The 17,288-nt window shown below is 55.8% G+C and overlaps 1 protein-coding gene across 3 annotated transcripts; it reads right to left on the minus strand.

The window, feature by feature from the left end:
* Positions 1 to 4,398: 4,398 nt before the first annotated feature.
* Positions 4,399 to 8,709, minus strand: TMEM121B (transmembrane protein 121B). Of its 3 annotated transcripts, XR_012066888.1 has the most exons (3): positions 7,325 to 8,709; positions 4,885 to 5,314; positions 4,399 to 4,795 (listed from the first exon to the last, which is right to left on the minus strand). XR_012066888.1 is itself a non-coding variant. In XM_072954554.1 (2 exons), the coding sequence occupies exons 1-2, from the start codon at positions 8,600 to 8,602 to the stop codon at positions 5,177 to 5,179; spliced, it is 1,416 nt and encodes a 471-aa protein (XP_072810655.1). In that variant the 5' UTR covers positions 8,603 to 8,709; the 3' UTR covers positions 4,399 to 5,176. The 3 variants fall into 3 exon arrangements, 2 of the variants coding, with proteins under 2 accessions (XP_072810655.1, XP_072810654.1); XM_072954554.1 differs by having other exon boundaries at positions 4,399 to 5,314; XM_072954553.1 differs by lacking the exons at positions 4,399 to 4,795; positions 4,885 to 5,314 and having other exon boundaries at positions 5,908 to 8,709.
* Positions 8,710 to 17,288: the final 8,579 nt, after the last annotated feature.

Below are 17,288 nucleotides of genomic sequence, written 5' to 3' on the forward strand. Positions count from 1 at the left end.
CTGTGTGAGGTGCGTACCTTTGAAACAGACTATTTGAAAATGTCCCCTTCACTTTTCATTGTGACTATCTGGTCACCCTTGTCCCCACAAGAAGCCACAGCCCACTCCCAGGAGCTCGTGGCAGAGTGTCCTAAATTCTCCATCACTCATTCATTCCTTTGGCCTTTGTTTTGGGCCTGCCATGTCCCTGGTCAGCAAGGAGCTGACCGTCCAGTGAGAGGGACAGAGTAGCAAACAGGATGGCCGTGCAAGATGTAAAGGCCGGACAGAGGCCTGCCCAGGGCTAGGAGGTACCCAGAAGGGTGCCTGGCCCTGGGGAGAAATTCTGGAGGAGGCAATTATGAGCTGAAGGAGAAGCTAGTTTCCTGGACCAAGAGACTGGTTGGAGAGATGGCAGCCGCAGGGGTGAGGGCTGGAGGGGAGCGGGGCAGGGGAAGTGGAGGCAGTGGGCCAGGCTGGGGCCATCAGCCCAAAGGCCGAGGCTCCTCCACCCTGCGGGGCTGCTGCCCCAGACACACCCGGAGGCCAGCTTGGGTCATTTCTGAGCAAAGTCCCAAGTCCTGAGCCCACGTGCGGCCTCAGCCAGTGGGAGAGACCTGGCAGAGGATTCTTCTGGGGCGGCTGGCCGGGCCCTGGGCTGTAGCCAAGGGCTCACACCGGGGTGGGGAGTGAGGATCCGGACAGGCCCTTCGGGGGGAAGGTTTGTCACTCTCCAGTTGAAGGCTTGAGGTCCACAGACAGCATTTAAGGCCCAGCATTTAAAGAAGCTTTTTCCCAAAGCAGCTCCTTGGGAGAGACTGAGGCTTCTGTCTGGTGGGATGCCGTCCGCCCTGGGTTTGTGGGTTCTCTGTTGCTTCTACCTGAGCCCCCAGCTCCCGCACGCAGGGGAGGATTCTGACGTGTGATGGGAAACCAGGTATCGTGGGTGTATGTGTGTCTGCACGTGTGTGAGAGAGCTTACCAATAAAAGAATGAAGACGTTTATTAACTCCGATGGGAATTCCTGGCAGTCATTTTGAGTCACGTGTTGCCGAAGGTCACGGAGGCCCTGGTTTAGAGGCCTTTCTCATAGTGAGAGTGCCTGGCAGAGGGCCATCAAGGCCCAGGTCCCAGACAGTGCACGGCCCACACCCAGCCCGACAGCACCATAGGACCAAGTGCAAGGGTGCTATAGATCACGTCCCCTAAATCCTGAGGCTGACACCGAACCCCCAGAAGGGTGGTATTGGGAGGGCCTCTGGGGGGTGATGAGGTCATGGGGGTGGAGCCCCATGAGTGGGATTCATTCCCCTGTGAGAGACCCCACAGTACTCCCTCCACCCTCCTGTCGGGTGGGAACATGGCCAGGTGATGGTCTGTGAACCAGGAATCTCCCAGCACCCTAACCATGGACTCCCAACCTCCAGGACTGTTCCTGACAAGCTGCCTCGTCTTCCAGGGTCTGTTACAGCAGGCCGAGCACCCAACTAAGACAGGACGGAGGACTGAGCCCACCCAGCCACCGGCTGCAGAGGCGCCGTCCCTCTCGAACAACCCTGGAGGTGGGCATCATTGCATCCAGATGCCTCCCACACTTTCTGAGACGTTTCACCAGCTTCCAGTAAGCACGGGTTGACATGCAGAGCATGGGGTTCCACGGCGGACTTGTTCCGTGACGGAGCCAGGGCTCAGCCCTGCAGCAGGACGGCCCAGCCAGTGTGGTCCTGGTCCCGGAAGCACACGCTCCACCTGGACTACATTACCCACAGACCTCGAATTCTCGCTTTCCTGGCCTTTGAGGCCCGACGTCCAGTTGGCAGGGTCCCCTACGTCCCCTTTATCACCAGGGCTGCTCTTTTCTCTCCTAACAGCTTCACTGAGACACAGTTCACAACCCATATCACCCACAACTGACAGTGCACAAGTCCAGGCTCTGAGGACCTCAGCAGCCATCAGCATAAGCAATTTTAGAACATTTCTCTTACCCTCAAGGAAACCCAGCACCCTCTTAATCGTCACCCCAAGACCCCTAACCTCCTCGTCCCTGGGCAAGTGCTAACCTTCCCGTCTGTGGGTTTGCCTGTGTGGACGTGCCAGGTATAAACGGAGTCAGGAAGGTCCCCAAGGCCTCTGATCCTTGTTCCACCGCCACCCCGCCCCCCGCCCTAGAGCCCCCCAGTCTTCACTGGTCTCAGCTCTGCTAAGTGCTGGAGATCTGTCAGCCCGATGTGGGGTCTGCTGTGAAGCAAACACCAAGGTCGTCATGTAGGAGGAAGACCACACCTCTCTTCTCATGTTGCACTGAACCGCTGCCCATAAAACCCTGCCTCACCTAGAAAGGCCCTCTAAGAGCAGGGGTCCTCCACGCTGTGGCCCCCACCTCCCGGGCTCCCCTCCTAAACATAGTGCACAGGAGGGGCTCAAGGGGCCGGGAGGACCCCCAGCCACCCGACCGGCCATGCAGGGACGCTTGCCTGTGATGGGTGCCCGACTCAGCCTGCGATTCCACCCAGATTTGCGCAGCTTTTCCTGCTCTCAGTCCCAGTGGGAGGAGGAGGAAAGGTTGGACGGTGATCCTAACATTGCTGGAGACGTTGGTGCTAAACCAGTTTCTCCTTCCTGCTTCGGAAGGTCCTCAGAGGGGCTTAGGTTCTGAAGGGGTTGGTTCAGCCACTCAAGCATCCACGCAGGGCTTCGGCGGGGCTCTCTGGGCGCAAGGTGTGATGGATTGCACCGGTTTCCCGCTGACCTTGGAATATGAACGGGGCGGGAGGGAGAGGATGAGGCGCTTACCGGCAAGGGCGGATTTCCTCCCACAGCCGTCGGACCCCGGACTCGGGGCGGGGGGGGCGTCTGCCGTCCGCCGGACACACGAGAGCGGGGCCTTCCCGGGAGGACCTCGGACACACGCTGCTCCAGGCCTCGCAGGAAAGTAAGCGCCCAAGGGCGCGAGCCCCGGGAAGCGCCGAGCTGCTACCCGGCCGCGTGGGCCTGAGCCGGAGGCTGGGCCCCGGCTCCGCTGCCCGCCGGCCCAGGGACGCAAGCCTGGTCGTCGCCCCTGCTCCCGGGCGGCCCGGCTCTGAAAAGGGCCGCGCCTGCGAGGAGTGGGCGGTGCCGAGGGGCCACGCCCCGGAAGCCAGTGGCGAGGCCACGCCCCGGAAGCCAGGGCGGACCCCGCCCCTCCCGGAGCTGCCGCCTCCCCGCCTCCCCGCTTCCGCGCCGCCCCGGGCGGGTCCCGAGGTCCCAGGCCCCTGCCCCTCGGCGGGGAGCTCTGCGGATTCACATCTGAGCGTCCCTCAGTGTCCCGGCTCCTCCTTCCCAGCGGCCTGAGAGGAGAGCGGGGCCCAGCTGGCCGCAGCCTGACCAGAGCGGGAGACCGGCCCCGCTCTTTAGCCACAGCAGGACAGCGAAGGGGGCCGACAGCCGTGGCTCAGACCCGGAGCCCCTTCCTGGCCGCAGGGTGACCTCCCGGAGCTGCTCCGCCCTCTGCGCTCAGGAAGCGGAGACGAAGGTCCGTTCCCACGTTCCCAACCCCGACCTGCTGGGAGGACGGGAGCGGGCCGGGACACCTGGAGCTCCGCCCTGGGCTGGCTGCAGGGCCAGCCTCCTCCCCCCGGGCACGACCCCCCTCCAGAGGGGGTGAGAGGCGGCTCAGCTGTGAGAAACGGGCGGCAGCCATCACACCCTCGGTCATCTTACTGTCGCCTAGGTGTAGGGAGACTGGTCCTCGTGCTCTGCAGTTACTGTGCGTGTACACGTCCCCATTTGAAGGAAGGGGCCATTTCTGTGTATGTCTCCCCATTTAACTCTTACACAGCCTGTGAGGGAGGTGACAGGGCTCCCGTTTTACAAGTGAGGGGTCCCTGGGGCCAGGTGAGCGCCAGGGCGCAGCTGGGAGGCTGAGCAAGCTCCTGGCCTCTGGCAGGCCACCCGGGGCCCCGGCCGGCTGGCGCAGCACAGGCCGTCTCTGCGCGGAAGGAGCGCAGCAGCGAGCGTGCCTGTCCCTGTGCCGACTCCACAGTCCCCCGTGGGTTAAAAACACGCAAACGGGGCCTGTCTCCCTCCTTCACTGTAAGAGTTCGTGCTCCAGGCTGGGAAGAGTGACAGAGGAAGGCAGAGTCTTCAAGAAGTTGTTTCGCAGCCTTTCCCGCTTTGGCAAATTGTTCTTGGCAAGAAGCGGGAGTGAGGCCCAGGTGACTTAGCTCTGCCTGAGAAAGCCTGGCCGGCCCCACCCCAAGCTGGGAAAAGGCCAACACCCTTCCTCAAGATCCCACCACCGGGAAGGAAGTAGCCGAGGTGTACCCGCAATGTTAACACGAACCCACAAAATGATGACAAATGTCACAGTGATATTTAAGAGTTTAGTAAGGAAACCAGGACAGGAAAGATCTTAAAACAAACCACACAGGAAGCTTGTGACAAGTCTCAAGTTTTTTATTTTCAGAACAGAGGCTGGTTATATTTTTAAAAAGAGAAGGAAGAAAAAAACATGATAAATGCTAGCATGGTGCACTTCCCATCTTCCAGGCTCTGCCTGCCAGCTCGCTCTCTTCCACAAAAACATGTGCAGTAGGCAGCGGGGCACGTCTGTCGAAACTGTCCTGAGAGAGGCTCCAGTCCAAGCCCTCTTTAAACCAGATCAGGAGTCAGGGGCTGAGACACAGGACCTGCCCGATGTTAGAGGCAGGCAGCCCCGGATCCGACCCCAGGTTCTTCTCCGTGACCCGCACTGTGGATGCAGGCCTGGGGACAGTGCACATCCTGTCTGCTGGACCCACAGGCAGCATCTCCGGTCTGACCCACACTACAGATGCCCCTAGAAAGCCAGAAAAATGAAGCTTTCGGGGCATTTCTTGTTGTGAATGGGGCAAGGGAAGTAAGTAAAAGGGTTCAAGAAAAACACACCAGAAGGGAGGGGCTGACCCCTGAGGACAAGTGCTGGTACCAAGTGTCAGAAGGACGTGCATCCAGGGGCCAGTGGCCTGGCCTCTGCCAGATTCAGCCGGTGCCATCAGTCTCTCGATGTACTGGGGAAGTGGCAGCTCATCGGAACCTGTGCCAGCCTCCCCCCAAGAAAGCTCGACAGCCTTGAGATTTCACAGCCGGTCACTCAGTAGGGAGACCACCACCCAAACAGTAGAAAGAGCGAGGGGCGAGGGCCGGGCGGGGGCCTGCCATGGCTCAGACACAGTCCTTCTCAGTCACTGAGATCAGGTAGCAGAGAAACAGCAAAGCTGGAGAGAGGACATGGGGACAGAGGGAGCGGCTCCTGCCCCCTAGGGTCTGGGCCCCAGAGCTTTGACCACATGGAATTCAAAGGGAAAGAAGAGGAGTCCTGGGGGGAGGAGAGAAGGCAGAAAACACACAATTAGTTGCAAAATCCCACCAGCTAACACTGGGCCTGTCGGTACGGAGAGGAGGGCTGGGAGCAGGGACAGCACTGAGGGCAGCTTTGTCCTCCTTGCCCTCAGCCCTCCTGTGTCTCCTCTTCTGTCAACAAGCCCCCAGAAGGTGGGAGAGCCGGGCCCCAAGCAAAAAACAGGCCCAGAAAGCAAAAGTGGTGTGTCACTCACAGCTTGTGGGTGACAGAGTCAAAGCCACAACCCAAGACATCTGGCTCTTTGTCCACGGTTTACCGCACCACACAAAGCTGCCCAGGCACAGAACGGGGGAGAAACATGGATTCTGACGACCCCCACCCCTGCCTGTTTCGGGGCGGTGAGGAAGAGAGTGAGTACCCCTAGCCTTGCTCCCAGCTCTCCTCCCACACTCCCACCGCCCCGCCGCCAAGATGCCGAGACTGAGGTCCCACATCAAGACTCCACATGGGCTACCCCTGGATGTCACCTGTCATCAGCCTTGACGGGAGGCACACCAGGGAGGGGGCTGGGCTGGGGAGGGCTTGCCAACCCCACCCCACGCAGCCTGCTTTTTCCCTAGAAACTCTCAAGACCAGAGCAGAGGACAAGGTCACCCTTTCTGATCTACACCAAGCTTCCAGGGGAAGAACAGATGGGGAGCTGAATTTCCTTCTCTCAGGCCCATGGGAGGCCCACCGTCACATCTGTCCAGGAACCCCTCCAAAACTATTCTTCTGAGCCAAGATCTGGCCTAGCCAGCAACAAACTCCAGGTCGGACAGAAGCTGTGGGTGCAGAGGGAGGGAGCGAGGGAGGCAGCGGACGGCTCACGCTCCAGACCCTGTAATAAGTAACACTGGCACCAAACCCAGCTGGGTCTGGTGGCCACGGTGAACGCAGCTTCTGAGTACTTGTCATTTTTGCAAGTGGCATCAGTGCGTGATGCCACTAAAGTGGACAGCATGGAGGTAGAAATGCTCACTCACCCAAGAACGGGTGCAGTTTGGTCCTTAGAGTGTGGCCCCTCCCCTCCCCCAGCCGAGAGGAGAGGAGCCGGACTGAGGAAGGTCCTGGGAGGAGGGCAGCCAGGCAGCCCCCAGGAGCCCAGCTCTTTCTGGGAATTCATGGCCACTGATTCAGATAGGAATGAGTGTGGTGGGGAGAGCAAGGACTCCCCAGATCTCCTACTGATTGTGAGGGACACAGGAAACAACACACACCCACACCCACACGCACACACGCAGACTTCGCATCTGCCATCTGGAAGAAACGACACACACACGTTGGGGGAACTGTGGATTCTGGGTCAGTTTCAAGGCGTAGGGCAACAGCCACTACCCACAGCCTAAAAGCAGCTGGCAAGTCCAAGCATGTGGGAGGGAGAGCCCTGGCCCAGCACCCCCTGCCTGGACACCCCTTTCCTCCACCCTCCCCCACAGTGGATAGGAATCAAGGTGGAGGTGGGGCACGCAAGATGCAGGGGCACCCAGCCCCTTGGAGGCCAGGGTGAGGGGAGGGCTTGGAGATGAGGACACAGTCAGGGAACCTTCCTCGTCACCGCAGCGCCATCTCCCTCCAGGCAGGTCTGACACAAGGCGTTCAGAAGGGCACACTGGCCCTTGGCCCTATTAACAGTTGCCGCCCCAGACAGAGGCTGATCCAACCTGGTGGGAGAAGGTCAGAAGACGGGGAGTGAGGGTCTCCCATCCCCAAGGAGAGCCCCCCAACCCCTCAATTCTGGGAGGCCACAGCCAGGGTGTTGACATAGCCGTGGGTTCCCCCCTCGTCCTCTGAGACGCAGTGGGCCAGCTGGGGGCCTCCCGGCACCTGCGAGGCAGAGGGCGGAGCGCCGTAGCCCGCCCTGGCTCGACTCGGGGACGCCAGGATCCCCGGGTGCCAGCAGCCCTCCAGGGCCTCCAGGCCGCGGCAGCCGAGGAAGAAGAGGTTTTTGAGCATGAAGACAGAGAGAGGCTGCTGGTAGCTCACCGCCAGCAGGCAGCGCAGCGCCAGCAGCGGCGCGTCCACCAGGCAGCCGCCCAGCAGGCGCAGGAGGCGGCCGCAGCGGCCCGGCCGCGAAGCCCGGCCCCGGGGGGCGGCGGCGGCGGCCGCGGCGGCGTGGATCTCGTGGAGCCAGAGCACCGGCGAGGCGAGCGCGAGGAAGTAGACGGCGATCAGCAGGTAGCGCAGGTGCGCGGGAAGCGGCGCGCGGCCGTCCAGCATCAGCTCCACCAGGGCGAAGCTGTCCAGCAGGTCCAGGCACGTGCCCAGGAAGCAGCCAGCGGCGCGGTGCTGCTGGGGCTGCAGGAGCAGGGGTCCCGCGGAGCCGGGGGCGGCGCCCGCCTCGCCGATGGCCCGCACCAGGCTGTAGAGCAGCGGCGCGGACAGCGCCATGGTGAGGCGAAAGCCCGTGGTGCCGAAGGGCGCGCGCAGCTCGATGAGGTCCAGGATGGACGTGCCGAGGATGAGCACCACCTTGGGCGTGAAGGCGATGGAGTAGATGAGCCAGGCCAGGTAGGCAAAGGCGAACTCGCCGGCCGCCCCCGCCGGCCCCGGGCCGCCTGCGCCCCCGCGGCCGCCGCGCGCCTTGGCGCCCGCAGCCCCGGCGGCGGCGGAGGCGGCGGCCGGCAGGTGCAGGGGCGCGGCGTGCGGGTGGTGCGGGTGGTGGGCGTGCGCGCCGCCCCGACGGCCCCGGCTGTTCTTGGCGAAGAAGATGGCCCAGCCCGCCGCCACCACCAGGTCCGTGGCGACCCAGGAGCACCAGTACAGGTCGGTGACGGCGATGAGGTACACGTCCAGCAGGCCGCCCTGCGCCAGCAGCAGCGCCACGGACAGCGCCTGGTAGCCCCAGCGGCAGCCCGGGCCGGGGGCGCAGCCGCGGCGCCCACCCCCGCGGCCCGGCCGAGCCCGGCGGCCGCAGCAGCCGCAACACGAACGGCAGGAGGGGCCGGGGCCGGGGCCCGGGCCGCCCGCGCCCCCGACGGCCCCGGCCGCCGCGCTCGCGCCCAGGTCGGCGGCGGTCATGCTGCACGGGGAGGTGGGCGTGGAGGCGCGGGAGGCGGCGGGGGTCCCCGGGGGCGCGGCGGGCACCAGCGGCCTGCTGATGCTGGCGCTCTCGTCGTCGTCCTCGCGCTCGGCGCCCGCGCTGCTGCCGCTGCCGGTGCTGCTGCCGCTGCTGCTGCCCGAGCCGCTCCGGCCGCGCAGGAACCGGGGCTGCAGCCGGGCGGGGGGCGGGGCCGCGCGGGGGGCGCCGCGCGCGGGGCGCATTGTCCTCGGCTCCCTCCCGCCTACCCGGCCGGAGCCGCGCGCCGCGAGCCAAGCCCCGTGGCCGGGCGCGCGCGGGCTGCCGCCGACGCGCGGTGACGGTGGCAGTGACGGCGCGCGGGGCGGCCCAGCAGAGAACTAGGGGCGGGGCGGGGAAACTGGGATTGGATTGAGGGCCGGGAGGGGGAAAGCCTGGGTCGGCAGGAGGACGGGTGGGGGAACTCGAGGCGCGGAGTTGGGGTGGGGCGGAGGGCGCCGCGGTCCCAACCAGGAGGGTCGCTGGGAGCGGGATGGGAAGTAGCCGGTGATGTCCCACCTGCTGAGTCCCCGGGGTGTTAGGGACCTGACAGCCTTGGGCTCAGTGTAGACCGTGCCCCAAGCGCGAGATTCAAAAGACAGGCTGAGACCTCTGCAGGCACCAGAGCAGCTTTGGCCTCTCCTCCGTCAAGTGCCCTTTTCATTGGGACATCCTGTTTCTCCCTGGGGACCTTAAAAACCAGTGGAGGAGTCAGGCCATACTGATTACAAGGACCAGGAACGGGAGACTATTTCCACATATTCGTGTGCCCTGCACTGGGCTCAGTTGGGGGAGGTACCCGTTTCCAGTGAATGGAGCAGTTCTTTGACTATGAATGCTTGGGATGAAAGGAGGGGTGGGGGTGGTCCCTGTGGCCCCAGCCAAGTGGGCCTTCAGTATTCTCTGAGGTCCTTAAAGCAGGAAGAGTGGGGCGACAGGAAGATGCACAGCAGAGGAAAATAAAGGGACACCCAGAGAACGGGCACCCTGATAGAAACACAGGCCCAAAGGTGGTCATGGGGAGCACGGCGTCCTGGCCAGTGGGCGGGAACTGGGCAGCCCTGCGTCTCTAGCTCCCAGCTCGTCCTGACTCACCTCCTGGACTTAGTGCCTGACGGGGCTGGAATCCAGAAGCAGCTCAGGAAGGCAGCAGGCGGAGCCAAGACTGTGGGGCTTAGGAAGCAGGTCTGTGTGATGCAAACACCCAGCCTATGACGCAGGGCAGGAAGCCTGCCCGCCCCTTCCTCCTCCTCGCCACACTGAGGCTGCTTGTTCCCTGCCTTCGTTTCTCAGGCCGCCGCAGCTGGGTCTCACCTTCCCAGACGACTTCCCAAACAGGCCGACTGAGGGAGTGGGGCTCAGTGGTGGTAGCGGCTGGTTGCCCAGGACTTGCCCCTGAATCTGCTTCTTGAATAGGGTCGTTTTGAGCTGAACCTGCTCTTCCCAGCCTCTTGGAGTTGTCTGCACAACTAATCCGTGGTAGATGTGGGATTTTCACATGACACATGCATTTGGAAAATTCTGTGGCCAGTCGGCTCTCGTGAGGAGCAGTGCAAGGCAGAGCGGGTTGGCGGGGCGCGCTGAGCTCTGGGGCGGAGGTCTCAGCTCTGCCACTCAGCCCGTGTGATTTCGGACTGGTTACTTCACCTCTTTGAGCCTCAGGTTATCCAGCTGTGAAAAAGGGCCGCTATCTATCTCACCAGGCTGTTGTATTGAGGGAGGTCATGAGTCCCAAGGGTTTGGCCCAGTGGCTGGCATGGAGAATGTTCTCGGCTAACCTTGACTGTTGTTACCATCGCCATTCCATTTAGCTCGTGTCTTACCCTCCCGTGAACCTCTACTCCTAGCGCGGGCGGCCGCTAATGACAGTTTTCTGGGCTGGATTCCTTCCTGAGGCCACGTTCAGAGTTCCGCTCCCGGAAGCTCTGCACTTAGGTAAACTCCAGGGAGCTAAGCGGCTCTCGTGAGGAGCAGCGGTTCCTGGAGCCGTTCACAGGCTTCACCACGTGGGAGCTTCGGCGCTGCCAGCTGGTGCGAGGCCTGCCTACTCGGGCAAGGTGGGGAGGAAGCAGCAGGGGCAGCCTGCACTCCTGTGAGCACCACAGCAGCTCCAGCAGGTGTCAGGGCTGAGCCCGTCCAGGTTAGAAAGCGGATGGGGGAGCTGCCAGCTGCTACCGGGAGTGACAACACCTGGGCTCCCAGCTCTCCCCCAGAGGAAACACCAGCCAGCAGCTCACCTGAAAGCTGGCCCAGGACTCCTGCTCGAGTCAAGGAAGCAGCTGATGGAGGCAGAGAACGGGGTTCTGGAGGGAACGCCGAGAACACGCCCCGCCCGGCCCCTGCCCACCACCCCAGCCCTCCAGCGCCCCCCGCCTGCTCTCACCCGCCAGTGCCTCCGGAGACAGGTGTCCTCCCTGGTAACTCCGGGGTAACAGCCCTTTGAGGTCATCCTTGCGTTTCTGGGAAGCGGGCTTCAATCGCTCAGATTAACTTCTGTATGAGAGTCTTTAGCCCAATTTTCCTTTTTATTCCTGAACAAAGAGACCACAGATAATAAGGATGAGAAATCAGGGCGCAAAACACGGTACCTGGTAGTCAGAATGCCGGAGGGGTACCCGTTTTGCACTGGATTGTGTCTGATCTGCCATGTGCACACCGCGCACACACGTGCGCGCACACACAGAGCCTTCGCTTCAGCCTGGAGAGGGCTTGGCAAAGATGTGGCCAAGATGAGAAGAAGGAAGTTAAAAAGACTTTGTCGTACAATAAGTGAGTACAGACATGCCACGAGGAACTGGAAAGGGGAAGACATAGTCACTGAGCAGCTCATAAGCACCCGGGCCTGGAAACAGAGAGGTGGAGCAGCTGACTTCCAGTCACACAGCCAGTACAGGGCAGAGTTAGGCTGAGATTTGACTCTCAGCCCAGTGCTCTCACCCACCCACAACCCTCCTTTCCATCCTCGGGGACAAGGACAAACTAAGCAGGTTTTCATCCAAAAATTATTTCTCTAAGCACCTGTTAAATGGGGGTGGGGGCACTGGGTAAGGCTTGTTTGGAGACCTGATACCCTGGTCCTCCTGGAGGGGAAAGGCCAAGGTCACTGCCCTCCTGGAGCAGCCGTAGGCAGGCCAGGGGGAGGGCAGACGTCCCAGATCAGCCCAGCAGCACAGGAAAGTTCAGCGGGCAGGGCGGCCCCTCAGCACTGAGCCAAGGCCTGTTCCTGACTGACCTGCTGTCCCTGCATCACTGCTGCCCTCCGCCTTCACAGCAGGTACCACCGGGAGCTGTCGGAGGCTGTGTGGAGCCTTCTGGGGGCCCCTGTGGAAAGGCACAGCACCGTGCCAACTCCCAAAAAATGACCGGGGAGCTGGCGAGGACCCTGGAGCAGGATGAGTCTGCGAAGCTTCGGCCTGTGAGGATGTGAAACTTCAGGATTCCTCTGAGAGCGCTCTGAAGACAACGCTCTCTGCCCACCACTCAGAGCCCCCAGTCCCCAGAGCCAGGCTGCACCCACAGGCGTGCAGGACCCTCTGGTGAAGGAGTCCCGGTGTTAGCCCAGACACACTGGCAGGGGCCAAACACCGAAGAACAGAGAGAAGGGAATTCAGAAGAAAACGAACAGAACCTGGGAGAGAGGTGGGGCACCACCGACCTCGTGAACAGGCACCCGGTGGGAGTACCTGGAGGAGAGGAGAGAGAGAGGGCGCAGAAAAAGAAATTCAAAGAAATAATGTCTGAAAAATGTCTCAGATTTGATTTAAAAAAAACAACTATGAATCTACACATCCAAGAAGCTCAACAAACTCCAAGCAGGGTACGCACAGAGACTCGCATCCAGGCACGTCATAGACAACATGTCAAAAGCTAAAGACACAGAGAAAATCTTGAAAACAGCAAGAGAAAAACTATGTCACATACCAGGGAATCCCAGCAAGATTAACAGCAAGCTTCTCATCAGAAAGAGTGGAGACCAGAAAGCGGGGGGAGACACACTGCAAGTGCTGAAGGAGGAAGTGAAACAAGATTCTTACATCCAGCAAAACTGCCTTTCAACAGTGAAGGTGACATGAAGACATTTCCAGAGAAACAAAACCTGAGAAGCCTGTTGCTGGCACACCTGCCTTAGAAAGAAACACTACACTGAGGGAGGCGCTTCAGGCTGGAAGCAATCATTCAGATCCATGCTCGCCAAGAACACAAAGATTGCCAGGAAAGGTCACTAGGTAGGTACTTACAGAAAACAATGTAACTGCGTATTTCTTCTCCTTTCTTATCACTTACTTAAAAAGTAATTGCCTCTTTTCATCAAATGGTGCAGGAACAACTGGGCATCCACATGAAAAAAGAAGAAGAATCTAGACACAGATCTACACCCTTCACAAAAATTAACTCAAAGTGGATCCCAGGCCTAAATGTAAAGCAGATCACGCAGGAGAAGGCCTAGGTGATCCTGGGTTTGGCCATGACTTCTAGATACAACACCAAAGCTGTGATCTAAGAAAGGAAGAACGGGAAGCTGGACGTAAAAATGTTAAATGTCTGCTCTGCAAAAGACACTGTCAAGAGAACGGGAAGGTAAACCACAGACTGCGAGAAAGTATTTGCAAAGGACACACCTGATAAAGGGCTGTTATCCAAAGCACACACGAGACTCAACCACAGATGACAAGCAACCCATATAAAAAAAAGTCTCAAAGGAACTTAATAGGCACCTCCCCAAAGAAGACATGCAGATGGCAAATCAGCACAGGAAAAGATGCTCCAGGTCTTACGTCATCAGGGAGAGGCACTTAAAACAACAGCGAGGTACCACCACACACCTGACCAGAACCGCCAGGGTCGGGGACACTGACACCAGCAGCGCTGGCGAGCACGCAGAACAGGAACCCTCCTCTGTGGCTGGCGGCCGTGCAGGATGGCACGGCTGCTTCGGAAGATAGTTGGCATTTTTACAAAACTAAACAATTCTAACGCAGCAGTCGTGCTCCCTGATGTTCACCCAAAGGAGCTGAAAACTCACCTCCACACAAAACCTGCACGTGGGTATTTACAGGAGCCTTACTCACAACGGCCAGAACTTGGAAGCAACAGAGATGCCATGCAGTAGGTACGTGGAGAAATACACTGGAGAAGAGCCAGACAGTGTAAGACTATTCGGCACTAAAAATAAATGAGCTTCAAGTCACGAAAAGACATGGAGGGAACTTAAATGCAGATTACTAAATGAAAGAAGCCAATCTGAAAAGGTCACATGTTGTAGGATTCCAACCGCATGCCACTCTGGGAAAGACAAAACCACAGAGACAGTAAAAAGATCAGTGCTTGCTGGGGGGGAGGGGGAGCGATGAACAGGTGGCGCACGGGCGACTTTCAGGGCCACGAAAATACTCGGCCTGACACTGTTCTAGACACGCACCCCTGTAACTCGTCCAGAGCCACAGACCGCGGCGCCGAGAGCGAACCCTGACGTAAACTGTGCGCTTTGGGCGGTGCGTGTCCACGCATCTCCTCAGGTGTAACAAACGTGCCGTCTGGCGGGGCTGCTGATGATGGGGGAGGCTGTGCATCATGCGCCGGGGGGTGTGGCTTTATGGGAAATCTCTGTACTTCCCTCTCGATTTTTGCTGTGAACCTAAAACTGCTATTTTAAAACCTGTCTTTTAAAAAAGGAATTGCATAAAACCATATAATTAGCATCGTGCTGTTGGGCCTTTAACACATAAAAATGTAGTATCTTTGACAATAACAGCACAGAGGAGGGGTGTGGACACAGCTGTGATAAAATGACAAATTTCTGGTGGTGACTTGAATCCTCCCAGTGAAGAGAACCAGAAATGGTAAACAAGAATTTTGATATGACAAGCTTTATAAATAAATATATTTTCTCTCTGGTAGAGGGAGAGTAGATCTCATCTTCTTTAAAAGACATAAAACTTTTCTCTTGGTCATATATCCAGAAGGAACCCTACTTCAGGATGACACCTCCACCCCAATGTTCATAGCAGCACTATTTACTATAGCCAAGACATGGAAACAGCCTAAATGTCCATCAACAGATGACTGGATAAAGAAGATGTGGTATATTTATACAATGGAATACTACTCAGCCATAAAAACTGACAACATAGTGCCACTTGCAGCAACATGGATGCTCCTGGAGAATGTCATTCTAAGTGAAGTAAGCCAGAAAGAGAAAGAAAAATACCATATGAGATCGCTCATATGCGGAATCTAAAAAAAAAAAAAACCCAAAACAAACAAAGCATAAATACAAAACAGAAACAGACTCATAGACATAGAATACAAACTTGTGGTTACCAAGGGGACGGGGGGTGGTAAGGGATAGACTGGGATTTCAAAATGTAGAATAGATAAACAAGATTATACTGTATAGCACAGGGAAATATACACAAGATCTTATAACAGCTTACAGAGAAAACAATGTGACAATGAATATATGTATGTTCATGTATAACTGAAAAATTGTTCTCTACACTGGCATTTGACACAACATTGTAAAATGATTATAAATCAATAAAAAATGTTTAAAAAAAAGGTTAGTTCATGAAAAGATTAAAAAATAAGACATAAAACTTTTATGTAAAGTAATAATTAGAAAATGTATATTGCAACATATAGAGATATAATATATGTGATGATAATGCAGGAAAAAGGGGGGAGGTGCAGCTCAAGGGGTCCGAACCCCAGTGCCTCCTCCAGGAATAAAGAAACAAGCCTAATTATCTCCCCCCACAAAAAAACGCAGCACTGAAAAGGGAAGGAGGAAGTGGAAACATATGGGAGCTGCTTTTACATCTTGCTGAAGTGAAGGTGGTATAAACTGGTGTAAATCATAAGCTAAGACGTATATTATTAGCTCTGGAGCAACCACTGATAACTCAAAAAACAGTTTGAAAGTCATTAAAGGAATTAAATGTTACACAAGAAAATGATCAGTCAATGCCAAAAAAATGAAGATTTTTTTTTAAAAAGAATTTCAGATTTCAAGGCATTGAAAAAAATTAATAGCTGGATTAAGCAGCACATGAGACGTAACTAAAGAGACAATAAATTTAATGACATAGCAAGTTCTCTCGAAGGCAGCAGACAGAGCTGGGGGCTGTGATGTGTGAAAGAGAGATCGACCGACAAGGTGAGGGACTGGGGAGGTCCAAAGTGGGCCCAACAGAAGTTCCAGGAGAGGCATGAAAGGGTGAGGACAACACAAGAAAAGAAATTTTGGCTGAAAAATTTCCAAAACCGTGAAAGAAATTCTCCGATCCACAGATTCAGGAGTCGCAGCGAATCCTGCAGGATGAGTGAAAATAAGCACGCTCCTAGATGCTTGGACGTGAACCTGGAGAGCGTCTGAAGCAAACGATCTTCAGAGAAACCAGACGGCAAAACGAAGGACAGCAGGCAGACCGACAGCGGATTCTCGTCAGAAGTAGCAGAAGCCAGAGAGCAATGGATGGTTAAAAAAAGAAGCTAAACAGATCAGTGATCACTGTAAATGTCCTTTTAATAACTGAGATCATTAGCTTAGATTTTTTAAAATTCCCAGTTATATGCTTTTATAAGAAATATCTCTAAAACACTGAAAAGATTTAAAGTGAAAGGCTGAAAAAAATGTATATTTTTAATGCATTTATGTAAATAAGCCAAGTAAATATTAACTTTAAAAAGCTGGCATGGCTATACTAACATTAGAAAAAATAAACCTTATACCCAAGAAAATGATCAGACATAAAGAACTTCCCCAAATAACAAGGGACAGTGCAGCCTAGTAGTTACGAGCACACTGCTGGAGCCAGACTAACCGGCTCCAAGTCCCGATGCCGCCACTCAGAAGCTGGTGACCTTGGTCAAGTTACTTAATGTCTCTGTGCTCAGTTTTCCCATCTGCAAAATGGGGGCAGTAATAGCCCCTACTTCATAGAATTGTTATGAAGGGCCAGTAAGTTAACACAGTGAGAGCACTTAGAAAACACTGGCATGCTGTACTGTCTAAATACTTGCTGCTGTCAAAGGGCCAGGTTCCAGAAAGACATTGTAATTCTGAACTTGTGCCTACACAATAACACAGCTTAAAAACAAGGAAAGCAAAGTGAACAGTATTATCATGAGAAACTGGCAAGTACCTAATTACAGTGGGGGATATAAACACATGTCTCAGTAATTGACGAATCAAACCGGTAAGATTTTGGTAAATATATACACAAGTTTAAACACATCACTAACAAGCCTGACCTAATGGCTGAATACAGAACTGTATGCCTGAAAAATCAGATACTGTACACAGTTTACAAATACATGTGCAACGTTTATAAAACCTGACCGTGTACAGGCCGCGTTCCTTGACTTCAGAACAATTAAATTAGGACACAGTAACAGAAAGATCACCAACCACTCCCCAAATATTTGGAAATTTTAACATACTTCCAAGTAACTCACACAAAGATTAGAAAATATTTAGAACTAAATGATCATGAAAATACTGCTTGTCAGAATGAATGGGATACAGCCAAAGCAAACCTCAGAGGGAAATTTTTAGCCATAAATGTTTCTGTCACCTCCCCCCAATTTTTTTTATGTTACAAAAGCAGAAAGACTAAAAATTACAAGCTAAGCATCCAAACTAATAAGCTGGAGAAAGAATAACGGAGAAAATACAGTAAAAACGTAAAGAAGGAAATACTAAAGATAAAACAGAAATAATAAAACCTGACATTTAAATACACAAAGATCTGACATGATTTATTAAGAAAAATGAAAGCATAAATAAGCAATAACAGGAATGAAAGAGAGCTAACCACAGGAACAGATTTTTAATGATGAGACTACTATGAACAATGTTACACTATTTGAAAACTTAAAGAAAAGTGGAAA

This window comes from Vicugna pacos, chromosome 34 (genome assembly GCF_048564905.1).
Source record: "Vicugna pacos chromosome 34, VicPac4, whole genome shotgun sequence".
Taxonomy (NCBI): Eukaryota; Metazoa; Chordata; class Mammalia; order Artiodactyla; family Camelidae; genus Vicugna; species Vicugna pacos.

Excerpts from the sequence above, each read along its gene's own strand:
- TMEM121B (XM_072954553.1), bottom strand. The coding sequence starts at position 8,602 with ATGCGCCCCGCGCGCGGCGCCCCCCGCGCGGCCCCGCCCCCCGCCCGG.